Consider the following 12,615-nt stretch of genomic DNA (forward strand, 5'->3'; position numbering starts at 1 on the left):
ATGGAAGAACACCGGGGTTGGCCAAGCATCCAATCAGAAACACGGAAAGAGGACCGGCGAGTTTCAGAAACCCTCGACTCAGACAATCACAAGTTGACTCCGCGACTTTCCCACTCCGTCCTTCAGGGTTCCAGAAAACAAACTGCAGGGAGGAGAGAGGCCATCCACGGCTCTCCCAGAGGTGGCAAGAAAAGGCTGACCAGCGAGTTGACAATCCCTCCCCAAGCCTCAGAAGGAAGCTATTATTTGAGAATTAGGGGAGTCATTAGCTCTCGGATGGCACCGATAAAAGCCCGTAGAGTCGTCTAATGAGCCCGTCTTAGGGGCTTTCTGCCGCCTGGAGACAGCCACGTAAATGGTTGTGCAGAGCCGTGGGGCAGGGCACCCAAGCCTTAAATGCAATCCCGGTATCCTCAGACCCCAAGGCAGAGCCAGCACCCAATGGGACCCAAGGGAGCTTGCTGAACAAATGCCACCGGCAGAAACACACGGAAAAGAACACCCCCCGCGCGTGTTACAGGATTACTGGACCCCGTGGAACAGAACCACCGTCCCGCTAGTTTCCTAACTCGGGAAACAGTTCCCCAGGTGCACCCGAATTAGGAAAACAAAAGCCTCCTCCCCCAACCAAACAGACGGGGACACACCAGAGCGCAGTCCAGGCCTCCCGCACCCCCAGAGGGGGGCAGAACAATCTCGCGGAAAGCCTTCCACCGCGCCCAGGTGGACACGCACCCCACGGCGCCCGGTGTCATCGCGCCCACCGCGCGCACACCCAGGCCCTCGCACGCTGCCGGGCCGGGGCTGGTCCCTTCCAGAATGAAGCCGAGCCCCAGCTCCCACGGGGAAGGGACGACATGGGACGGCCCAACGGGGTCGCCGCGGGGAGCGACTCCACAATCTATCTCTACAGAGACGGGGGTCTTCGGGACGACGACGGGGCTCGGAGGGGGAGGCACTGAGGGGCCGCGTCCGGAAGCTGCGAGGTGCATACCAAGTGGGCACGGTTTTTCAATTTAAAAAATCCAGACTGCACGCCTCTCTTCGGGGGCAGGTGTGGAAGCCGCGACGGCGCGGCGGGCTGCCTCGGGGCGGGGGTGGGGGGCAGCGACGGCCACGGCGGGGGGCGCCACCGGGCAGCGCCCCGGCGGCCCCACCGGGGCGCGCAGAGCGGCGGACGCGCAGGCGGGCGCTGGCCGGGGCCTGGGAGCGCCGGCGCTCGCGAGCTCTCCGTCTCGGCCTCTCTCCTCATTTTGTTTAATTATCAGGATTGTTGTGAATAATAAAGAGGGGCCCAGCCGGGCAGGGCCGGGCCGGGCCGGGCCACCCACGCTGTCATCTTTTGTGCAGGGCCGGCGGGGACGCCCCGGCCCAGCCCCCGCGCGCCCCCCGGCCCCGGCCCGGACGCCCCCGCCTCCCGCCCCCGGGCCCGCCATTGTCCGGCCGCGGCCGCCCCCGCCCGAGGCCCCGCCGGGCGCCCCCCCCCCACCCCCGGGCCGGGCGGTTAACGCCCCCAACCGCCTCGCGGGCCGGGACAAAGCGCGGCGGCCGCGGCCCGAGCAGGCCGCGCCCGAGGCCTGGGCCTCGAGTCCCGGGCGCCCGCCCGCAGCCCGGGGCGCGGCGCGGGGGCGGCGGCGGCGGCTGCGGCGGCGGCTGCGGCGGGGCCCGAGCTCCGACGCGGCGGCCGCCTCCCCGCGGGCTCACCTGAGGCGGCGCGCGCGGCCCGGTCCGGAGCAGCGGCGCGCGCTCCCCCGCCCTCGGCGTCGCACCCCCAGGCCCCGCTCGGGCCGGGCCCCGCTCGGTCGCTGGCGGCCGAGCCCTCCGCGAGCGCCCCGGGCGGGGCTTATGAGGCCGCGCGCCAGCTCCGCCCTGGCTGCCATTGGGCCCCGAGCCCACGCCCGCGCGCCCATTGGCTGTCGCTGACAGCTCCGCCCCTCCCCTCCGCCGGGCCCATCAACATCGCACGACCCGCCCCCCGCGCGCCTCGATTGGGCGGGTGCAGGCCCTGGCCTCGTCTCCCCATTGGCTGGCCGAACGGGACACGCCGGCGCCCACCCACGTGCCCGCTGACCGGCTCCGTTTTCATTGGAAGCGGCGCACGCCAGTCAAGGGAGCAGCCACCAACCCGACGGTGGCTGGGCCTCGGATTGACAAGGGCGCCTCGGGGACCGCCCAACGACCGCACCGGGGCAAGTGAGCATTGGCTTGCGGGGTGAGCCCGAGGCGCGGACTGGCTGAGGCGAATGCCAATCAGGGTCCGGGCCCCGCCCCGGTTATCAGGCTGCAACTGAGTACGTGAGACCTAGCACAACATCAGCACCAGGCCGGGGTGGCACGGTGACGGGGTTCGAGACTGGCGGCCGGAACTTGGACGCAGAGTTTCCCACTCCTTTAAATCCCGAGGGGGGAGACAGCTCCGGTGCAATCCATTTAACGAAAGAACTGGAGAAATATAAAGTCAAGCAGCAAGCGCCCCTCCTCTGCCCCCCCCCCCAAAAGCCAAATTTATTTCCATCACAATCAACAAACCTTTGCAAACCTGCAAGGCCCTCGGGGTAGTTAGGTGCGCTTCCCCGAGTTCCCTAACACAAGACAGTCCCTAACACCAAGGTTCGAAGGTCCGCCGGGCTCCACGCCTCACTGGGACCTCTCTGGGCCTCGGTTACCCCTGTGAAGTCGCTAACGATGATAACAGCTCCCTCCACCGCCTGCCCCTCCTCCAGGGATGTTGCAAGAATCGAGTGGGACCAGACACACAAAGGGCTTGCGTGGGTGGCTTCTCATGAGTGGGTTTACCGCTGTCATCGCTGTTACCACTTGCGCAGTAGACAGCAGTGGGGCGCGCACCGGGCCACAGGCAGGCACGCAGATCAGCCGCAGGAGTTTCTCCAGTAACATTGTAAATATTATCCACCCTGGACCCCGGGAGGTCAGGTACTTCATGCAACGGCTTCAGCGGTTACAGGCTGCAGCGCAGGGTGCAGCCGTTTCCAAGGCGGTGCTCTACACCAGAACTAGGCAGGGAACTTAGGGAACTTAGGGCACAGGGCGCTCTACAGGACTTTCAACCGTGTAGCAGTTTAACAAGAGGTGGGTCTACATGCCCAGCCCTGGATCCATCCCCTACACACGCTGGTGAGCAAGCCGCAGAATGGCCCAGAACTCTGTATCCAGCAACCGACGTTATGGACACAAACACAGAGACCAGCGTCGTGTGGTTTCTAAGGGCACGCATCCGTGTCAAGGCACACAGAAAGACCGCCCTGAAATGGAGAAAAGGAAACCTTTGGAGAGGGGATAGATCCGCACTGCTAAAAAGAGTAGTCCGTGGGGATGTGAATCTGTTCAGGGAGGTTTTCAATTCTCATGGGACTATATTCATACATTCCTCGTGTAGTTTAAATTTAATTTTAAAGATGCCAAGTAGTAACTGCCCCCAAGGAACTCCCTAACCAGTGGGAAAGAAAAACGCATTTGATCATGGCAACACAGCATCCACGATGAAATAATGGAGGGGATCCCCCCCCCACTCACCCCCCCCCTTATTCTACTTCCGTAAATACCAGGTGTTTGGATTTCACAGACTCTGAAACCTTTTTTGTTGTTTTTTTTTTTTTTTTAATTAGAGCACCTAAATAGGTTGCCAACTTTCTTATCTTGTGTAGGGAGACTTTAAAACACCACCTATTATGTAAAAATCTGAACGATTGTAGAATCCAGATGGGAGGAATATTCCAGGGTTCACCATAACTTTGTTTGAAAGTTTGCATAACAAAAGGTTAGGAAAAAAGCATAATCGTTGCCATTTAATTAAAAAAAGTGTCCTGTTGGGGCGCCTGGGTGGCGCAGTCGGTTAAGCGTCCGACTTCAGCCAGGTCACGATCTCGCGGTCCGTGAGTTCGAGCCCCGCGTCAGGCTCTGGGCTGATGGCTCGGAGCCTGGAGCCTGTTTCCGATTCTGTGTCTCCCTCTCTCTCTGCCCCTCCCCCGTTCATGCTCTGTCTCTCTCTGTCCCAAAAATAAATAAAAAAAAACAAAAACAAAAACAAAAAAACAAAACAAAACAAAAAAAAAAAGTGTCTTGTGCAGAGTAGGAAGGAAACACTCAGAATTTTCAAAGGGACAAATTCGCATGGGGATAAATCACCTGGGTTTTCTCCAAGTCTTTGCAGACAGGTGCGAATCTCATGCAAGGCTGGTACTGGGAGCCACCCTGGATCTCTCCCTGAACAGGCCAGGGGGCCTTCTGCACCAGCCCCGGAGGGGCTGAGAGAGAGGGAGACAGAATCCCAAGCAGGCTCCGCAGCATGGAGTGTCACGTGGGGCTCAAACCCATGAACCGGAAGATCGTGACCTGAGCCAAAACCAAGAGTCAGACACCTGACCGACTGAGCCACCCAGGTGGCCCTGGAGGGGGCTCATTTCTAACTGGTCTTCATCTTCCCCAAAAGGGCAAGGTACAGGGCTGGGACTCCCCTCCCACACACAGGCCAGTCTAATGCGTAAGTGGAGATGGTTGGAAAGGCATCGCCTTTGTGTTTAAAACAAAAAAAAAAATTCCTTTTTAGAAGTACATGCAGGGGAGGAATCCCAACGTTCCATTTCACTCCAAGTATGTATCACTGGACACCCGTGTAGATTTCACATTTTTGAACACACACACGAATATGCACACGCCGGGCCACCGCTCACATCTGTTCGTTTCCTAAGGTGCTAGACAGAGTGGTAACTCGGGAAATGAACAGAAATGAAGAGAAAACCGGCACAAGGCAGTAGGTCTTTTGACTTTTTTTTTTCCGCATACATCCAGTTTTCAAATGTTCCAAAGGGATCACGAGCCAATTTTATAACCCAGAGTAGAATAAAAGAAGGGAGGTTTACGTTAAAAACTCAAGAAGGGATCCGTTAAGCATCGGACTCCGTTTCCGCTCAGGTCATGATCTCGCGGTTCGTGGGTTTGAGCCCCAACATCGGGCTCTGTGCTGACAGCTCAGAGCCTGCCTGGGATTCTCTCTCTCTCTCTCTCTCTCAAAATAAATAAACTGAGAAAAAAACATTAGGAAAAATGAAGTCAACCAGGTGGGGGCAGTCAGTTAAGCGTCTGACTCTTCATCTCAGCTCAGGCCATGGTCTCGTCATTCATGGGTTCGAGCCCGAGTCAGGCTTTTGCTGACAGCGATGCAAGGCCTGCTTGGGATTCTCTCTCTCCTCTCTCGGCCCCTCCCCTCGCTTTCACGTAAACTTTCTCTCAAAGTGAATAAAAAACTTAAAAAAAGATCACAACAAAGTCAACCGGGTGGATTTAAACGGGTGGTTAATCCGTATAATGGAATATTATTCAGCCTTTAAAAGGAGTGAAACAGTGACACGTGTTCCCATGTGAAGACCCCCGAACGCACGACCCTCAGGGGGGGAACCAGACACGAGAAGCCACGCGGGGTGGGAGTTCACACGTGTGAAACGTCCCGAACAGGCTCATCCACGGACGGGAAGGGGGCTCGTGGGGGCCGGGAGAGGGGGATGGGATTCCTTTTTAGGGTGAGAATGTTCCGGAACTAAAGGTGATGGTCGTGGGACTCTGAACATATTAAAAACGAGTTAACTGTACACTCTAAACGGGTGAACTTGAGGGCAACGTGAAGTGTATCTCGATAAAGCGGTTACATAACCATAAAAACCAAAGCAAACCAGGAAAGAAATACGCCTAATATTGTGATCGCTTCTGCCCGGCATTTCCACAGTTTCCTGGGTTTCGCTAATTTTTAACGAGACATTGTTCGTGACTTTTAAAATGAGAGAAACGTCCAAAAAGCCAACAGTCTCGACCACGAACCCACCTCCGTGTGCTCTGCCCCTGGGGGCTGGGGGGCCGGCCTGGGGCACGTCTGGGGCACTTCCTCTGCGCGTTCACACTTGACATTTGACACACCACGAAAATGACCCATGCCAGAAGTGTTACAACTCGAAGGACTGGAGTATTTCCGCAGAGGAGCACAACCAACAGCAAACCTAGAACATTCCCCTCGCCCCGCGGGGCAGCCCGGCCCCTTTAGCTCTCTGCCCCGCCCCCACCCAGCATGCTTTCAAGGGCACGCGTGATGCATCGCAAGGACCAAACAGGGCAGCTGCGCCCTTCCCTGCAGTGGATGGTTAACCCGTCACCATCTTGACCTCCAACTTCTGCTGGAGACAAGAGAGCGTGTCAGGCCGTCAGTAGCCCCCTGGCCCGCAGAGACCTCTCTAGGATCATGTGACTTCAGGCCGAGCTCCTAATGGAGGGGGTGGCTGTCCGTTTCCTCACACGTAAACGGGAACAGTACCACTGACCTTGGGGAGCAGGAAGTGAGCCCTGGTTCCAAGCCGGAAGGCTGGATGCGGCCCCTCGGCTCGGGCTGGCAGGCCCTGTAAAAGTCCCGGCCCAATCACGGCACACCGCCTTGTCGTCAGTCCGTCCTCTCCTCTGGAGGGGACGGATGCCACCTGCCAGGCCTGTCTTCCCGGGGCTTTTGTGAACAGAACGCGAAATACGGGGAACCGAAGAGGTCCCCGCCTGGCAGACCACAAAACCATTCGCCGACAGAAGACACAACCCAATGCATCTGTAAAAGGCGTTTATTCCAAGAATCTAAAATTTGGACAAAGAATATTGAACTGTTTAGAAAAAGCCTACACAGGATTTCACGGTTTCTTCCTAATACATTAACAACCTAATAATAAGGAAAAAAGAAAGACTTTTTAAAACGATACCACTCCAGTTTGTCTGCAGTTATGGGATTTAAAATATTCCTGTTCTATTGAGGTAAAAGCTGCAAACTTTGGTAAAGTTAGAAAAATTAACAAATCATTCCAAAAAAAATACAAAACCAAAAAAGAAAACAAAACAAAACAAAACCAGAAACACAACCAAACCCTAAGTTATAGTTTTCTTGGTACATATACAATAACTACAAAAAAATTTCATTCAGAAAAAAAGTACTTAAAAAAAATTCCCTCTTAGAATTCTCGATCGGGGAGTTGAAAATTCAGTGGAAAGGATGGACAAAAAAGAAATCTCCCCCAAACACTCACCCGCTATCGGGAAGAACAGGTTAACCACAGTTTTAGGATCTGGTTGGCATTTTCGACAATTCAGTGCTAAAAAGAGAGCCCCACGTTTCCAACAGAAGAAAAGACCCAAAGGCACTTGAACATGGCTTCGAACGTCCGCTTCCGTGGCGCGGCAGACGAGACAGCGGCCACTCGGCCGCCCGCCCAGCCCCGCGCCGAGGTCCGGGGGCGGCGGCTTCGGGGCGACTCCTGTCCGCTCACCCCGGGGAGGAGGGCTCTGCGTGGGGCGGCTGCCACGTGAAAGCAAACTTGGGGGATGGCTTCGGGGCCGGAGGGGGCTCCTCGCTTCTTGTCACCCTCCCTGTGGGTGACGCGGGGCCGGCCACCCCCGGGCCGCCAGCAGGCGCTGCCTTGCTGGCTTCTAGGCGGCAGGACGCGCGGTCAGGGAGATGCGCTCGCTTTCAACTTCGGAGACCGAAGCCACGCACCTTGAAAAAGACTGTTCTGGGCGGCCGGGCGCCTTCTGGCTCGGCGGCGGCGGGAACTTCTGGGAACTTGGCGCCGGGAACACGAGCAGCCTTCGCGCCAAGGCGTTTTGAATTCCTCTTCGGAAAAAATTGTTTGTGTTTGTTGTTCTGCTGATAAACTGCAGGCTTTGTATTTTTCTAAAACCAAAACACAACACTGAGAAGTCCAACTTTCTTTCCTTCTTTCTTCAAGCCGTAATACAAACTCCGGGAAATGTGTTGGTTAAAACAAAACAAAACAAAACAAAACAAAACAAAACAAAACCAGGAAGACGAGGCTTTTTAGGGAGTGGAGGAAAAGCTACCTGTTTAAGTTAAGCCCACTAAAAACAAAAGAGGGGGCCAAGACCCCTGTGACACTTTTTTTTTTTTTTTTTTTTTTTTCCAAAAAAACACTACCGGCGAGAAGCGTTTGAGGATCACCGCCCGCTGCCGTAGCCGGGGAAGAGCTGGTTGAGGACGGCCTGTAGCGGCTGGTTCACCTGCATGGCATAGCTCCGGCCCAGGTCGTAGCGGCAGGCCGGGCAGCTGAACACCTGCGCCCGGAAAGATCTGTCCAGGCAATCCTGCAAGACAGAGGGGGGGTGAACGGCACCGTCCGAGCCAGCCGCCCGCGTCCCCAGGACGGAGCCAGAGACAATTACCGACGTCTCACGGGGTCCAGAGGCCCCTCCTGACCGTCAGTCTCGCTTTCTACCTCTAGCCTGGCCTCCCCGGGGCTCCTCACGGACTCCAAGCTCGTCCCGGCCTCCAGGCCTCAGTACTGAGGTCGCGCTGCTCCTCAGCTCTGTCCTCTGGCTCTCCTGGCACCCACGCCTCGGCTCGGGCCACCTCCTCAGAGGGCCCTTCCTTGATGACCCTCGAATGTCAGAAGCGGCCCTCACCCTACCTTTTTTTTTTTTTTTTTTTTTTTTTTGAGAGAGCACAAGCTGGTGGGGGCAGGGGGCGGGCAGAGAGGGGGAGACAGGATCCGAAGTGGGCTCTGCACGGTCAGCACTGAGCCCGATGCTGGGCTCAAACTCACGAACGTGAGATCAGGACCTGAGCTGAAGCCAGACCCTCCCCCCCACCCCCCGTCTTAAAATGGCACCTTCCACCTTCCGGGAATCCTCTTCCACGAATGTCCTCGTGGGACACAGACCAGACAGTCCCCACCAGCACCAAGCACAGGACCCCCACGTGTAGTACGTGCTCCATAAACGTGTGCTGGTGGGGAGACAGGGAGGAAGGGAAGGAAGGATCTCTGGCCCTGAGCCAGATTTCCGTCTGGGTTCCAACTCGATTCTCAACCGAGCGACCGCTGGAGAAGGAAGCCGGGTGGGGAGAGCGGAGCAGCGGACCAGCCCGGGAGAGCCAGCCGCCCGCTCTCACAAGCGGAGCCGCCAGGCACCGGCCGGGACCCCGCACACAGGGATGCGAGCACCGGTGGGCGTGCACCCCTGACGGATGGCGTCGGGCACCTGGGGGAAAGGACGAACTCGACACAGGAGAAGGCCTGCTGGTGCCACGGCACATCCGACCGCCGTGCGCAACCTGTGGCTTCCCGTCTTAGTCGCAAAACTCCCTCATCCTTGCCAGTAAGGTCTATGGCCCCGAATCCGGGGACAAAAAACACGACTAAGATTCGGGTCCACGCTCAAAATTCCGGCTATGGACTGCTGCGTTGTTCACGACGGCCACGAGACGGAAACACCCCAAGCGTCCATCCACACGCTGGGATATCATCCAGCCTCAGGGAGGAAGGACGTCCTGTCGCCTGCCACCGCGTGGACGGACCCGGAGGACACCGTGCGCAGTGACAGGAGCCGGACACAGAAGGACACGTCCCGCATGACCCCACGCACAGGGGGTCCCCAGAGGAGTCCCGTCCACAGGGACAGAGAGCGGATGGTGGGAGCCAGGGGAGGGGCAGGGGGCGGGGAGTCCGTGCTTCCTGGGGGCAGGGTCTCAGTCTGGGGAGGCGGAAAGTTCTGGAGATGGAGGGTGGGGGTGGCTGCATGACAGCGTGGGTGTGCCTGATGTCAGAGAGCTGTGCGCTTAGAGATGGTGAATAAGGCAAGTTTTACATTGTGGGCATTTTATGACAATAAGATAATTTTTTTTTTTTCCCAACGTTTTTTATTTATTTTTGGGACAGAGAGAGACAGAGCATGAACGGGGGAGGGGCAGAGAGAGAGGGAGACACAGACTCGGAAACAGGCTCCAGGCTCCGAGCCATCAGCCCAGAGCCTGACGCGGGGCTCGAACCCACGGACCGCGAGATCGTGACCTGGCTGAAGTCGGACGCTTAACCGACTGCGCCACCCAGGCGCCCCACAATAAGATAATTTTTTAATCAAGTAAAACCAAAGTCAGGACACCTGGGTGGCTCAGTCGGTGGACTGACTTTGTGGCTCAGGTCAAGGTCTCACGGTTTGTAAGTTCAAGCCCCACCATCAAGCCCACGTTGGATCCGGGATCTCCCCCCTCTCTGCCCACTTGCTCTCGCCCACTTGCTCACGCGCACTCTCTCTCTCTGGCTCAAAAATGAGTAGACGTCAAAGAAAACAAAACAAACCAAAATCAGATGCTAGGACGTGGGGGCCAAGGCCGCCTTCCTGTAGCACCCCTCCCCCCCCCCCCCCCGCCCGAGGCTGAGGTTCTTGCCAGGGATCAGCAGCGGGGACAGACCCACGTGCCAGCAGCCCGTCCATCCACGGCACCCACACCGGCTCCACGGCGAGGCTCGCGGCCAGACCCCCCCCCCACCATCCGCTCCTTCTCTGTGGCCTGACCTGGAGCCCACCGCAGCACCTGTCACCTGGAGTCTGAAGGTGTCACTCCATTCCTTTGCACCGAGTCAACTGAGGCTCAGAGTGGCCGGGTGGCTCTCCAAGGCCACACAGCTGGGAGGGGCAGAGCCTTGCCTGGGGCACACGGGGCATCTCTCCCCGGCCACACGGCTGAAGGCACCGATCGGGCCACAAGGCAGGACAGCGGGGCCCAAGGATGGAAAAGTGAAGGGCCTGACCCGCCACACTGCTTGGCGGTCTGAGCCCCTCCCCTGGCGTGACAGCTAACACTGAGGCCTGCACAGAGACGGCCCGAAGGCGAGAAAGGAGGCCGGCAACTCAGACAGCCAGGGCAGGGCGCTCGGGAGGCGGGGACAGCCTGTTCTCAAACTGCCTGCCCGCGCCGCACTGAAGTCCCTACCAACCGACTCTCACCAGAAGACGCGGCAGAACGACCCACCCCACCGAGCGACTCTGCCTCCGGGGGACGCTGGGTGGTGTCGGGGACAGCTGTGGCTGTCAGGACTGGGGGTGCCTCGGGGAACCGAGTGGGCGGGGCCAGGGATGCCGGTAGTCCCCCCCCCCCACAGTGCCCGGGACACCCCCGCCCACCCTGTCTCGGCCCCTCCCAGGCTCCCCTCCCGCCCACCCTCCTAAGACGGACTACCCTCTGGGCCCACCTCCCACCCCTCGTCCCCTCGAGGCCCCCGCTGCCTGCCCGTCCAGGCTCCTGCCCCTGCCGCTCTGCCTACCTGGGATGCTGCCTCCACTAGGAAGCCCTCCCTCCTGCCCGCCCTTCCCGCCCCGGACCCACAGCCATGGTGGGGGTTGGGGGAGAATGTTCCAGGGGAGGGGGGACCAGAGAACACTCCCAAGGCAGGCAGGCAAGGGCCTGCTGGAGAGACAGGCACAGGGCCCCTATGGCTTCAGGCCACAGGGAGGTGGGCAGCGGCGGCCTAGGTCCCCAGTTTTACTCTGCAGCACGCCGGAGGCACAGGAGGATGAGGTGCAGGGCAGGGGGGTGACGGGAGCCCGGGACAAAGGCCGGGAGGCCACCTGGACAGCCACGACCAGGCCCTGGGCAGCCTGGGCGCCTGGAGCACGTGGCAGCAAAGCCCCCGTGCCAGGGGGTGGCAGCAAGCGCAGGCAGTCCCTTCAGCAGCTTCTGGCCCGGCCCGCGGCCGCCCCTCTCACCTTGCACACGTTGTGCTGGCACACGGTCGTGATGGGGCGAAACACCAGCTCTTGGCAGCAAATGCACTGGAACGTCTCCTCCACTTTACTCAGGAACTTCTGGAACTGGAGGAAAGAGAGCGTGTGAGCTGAGCCCACCTCTGACCGGCATGCCCACCCAGGGGGGAGGCACCTGTTGCCCGCCCCCAGTTAACACAAGAAAACAGCGGCCCCGAGAGGCCCCGAGTCCGGGGTGGGCTCGTCAGCGGCTGCTTGGGCGTCGGGGTCCACCGCTGGGGGCCACAGAACAAGGCCTGTCAACGTGGAGCTCAGAGGCCGGGGGAGGGGGACCAAAGATGGGACAGGCGGGGCCGGGACGCCGCAGCAGAGCTGGGAGGGCGGCAGGCAGCCGGGGAGGGGCTGCCCTGGGACGCTGCAAGGAGAAAGGCGACCGGGAGGACGACACACGGCCGGCTGGGTCACGGCCCCCAAGATGCCACATCTGAATCCCGGGACTTGTGGTGTCACCTCGTGAAGCTAATGGGACTTTGCAGACGGGGTTAAGGACGCTGAGACGGGACACTGCCCTGAGTTATCCAGGTGGCCCCACGGCATCACAAGGGTCCCTGTGAGAGGGAGGCGGGGCCCGGAGCGACGTGTGGGGCCCAAGGACGCGGCATTTGCAGACGCCGGGGAAGCACGGGAAATGGATCCGGCCCGGCCCCTAGGCACTCATCCGGGCTTCTGCCCTCCAGAACTGCGAGAGAATGAGGGTTTGTGTTGCTACGAGCTCCCAACTCCGTGGTCATTCATGACGGCTGCCGCAGGAGTCTTGAGCAGGAGCATTTCGGGGGAAGGTCCTCGCGGCGGAGGGACCGTGAGGGCGAAGGCCCCGAGACAGGATGACCGGGACCAAAAGCCGGGGTGGCTCAGTCAGTGAAACACCTGGCTCCTGCTCACAATCTCACGGTTCGTGAGTTCAACCCCCACGTCGAACTCTGCACTGACAGTGTGGAGCCTGCGTGGGATTCTCTCTTTCACGGTCTCCCTGCTCGCTCTCTCCCCAAAGAAACTCAAAAAAGGAAAACAAACGAAAAC

General features: G+C 59.1%; 2 protein-coding genes across 13 annotated transcripts in view; both read right to left on the reverse strand.

Moving 5' to 3' along the window:
- The window catches only part of KDM4B (lysine demethylase 4B), a 133,446-nt gene extending 131,607 nt beyond the window's left edge, over positions 1-1,839 (reverse strand). For 3 of the 8 annotated variants that reach the window (XM_058728347.1, XM_058728346.1, XM_058728344.1), the window contains exon 1: positions 1,705-1,838. The gene's annotated coding sequence lies outside the window, so the exon portion shown is untranslated. Of the gene's footprint in view, positions 1-1,704 lie in introns of all 8 variants that reach the window. The other 5 variants (XM_058728348.1, XM_058728345.1, XR_009261191.1 and 2 more) reach the window with 4 other exon arrangements.
- A 4,754-nt stretch (positions 1,840-6,593) lies between these two features.
- UHRF1 (ubiquitin like with PHD and ring finger domains 1) overlaps positions 6,594-12,615 on the reverse strand; it is a 38,724-nt gene continuing 32,702 nt past the window's right edge. For all 5 annotated transcript variants that reach the window (XM_058728356.1, XM_058728359.1, XM_058728355.1 and 2 more), the window contains 2 exons: positions 11,539-11,643; positions 6,594-8,139 (listed from right to left, as the gene is read on the reverse strand). In XM_058728356.1, coding sequence (XP_058584339.1) covers positions 7,993-8,139; positions 11,539-11,643 — 252 coding nt within the window. In that variant the 3' untranslated portion in view covers positions 6,594-7,992. The remainder of the gene's footprint in view (positions 8,140-11,538; positions 11,644-12,615) is intronic.

Source organism: Neofelis nebulosa, chromosome 4 (genome assembly GCF_028018385.1).
Source record: "Neofelis nebulosa isolate mNeoNeb1 chromosome 4, mNeoNeb1.pri, whole genome shotgun sequence".
NCBI classification, from domain to species: Eukaryota; Metazoa; Chordata; class Mammalia; order Carnivora; family Felidae; genus Neofelis; species Neofelis nebulosa.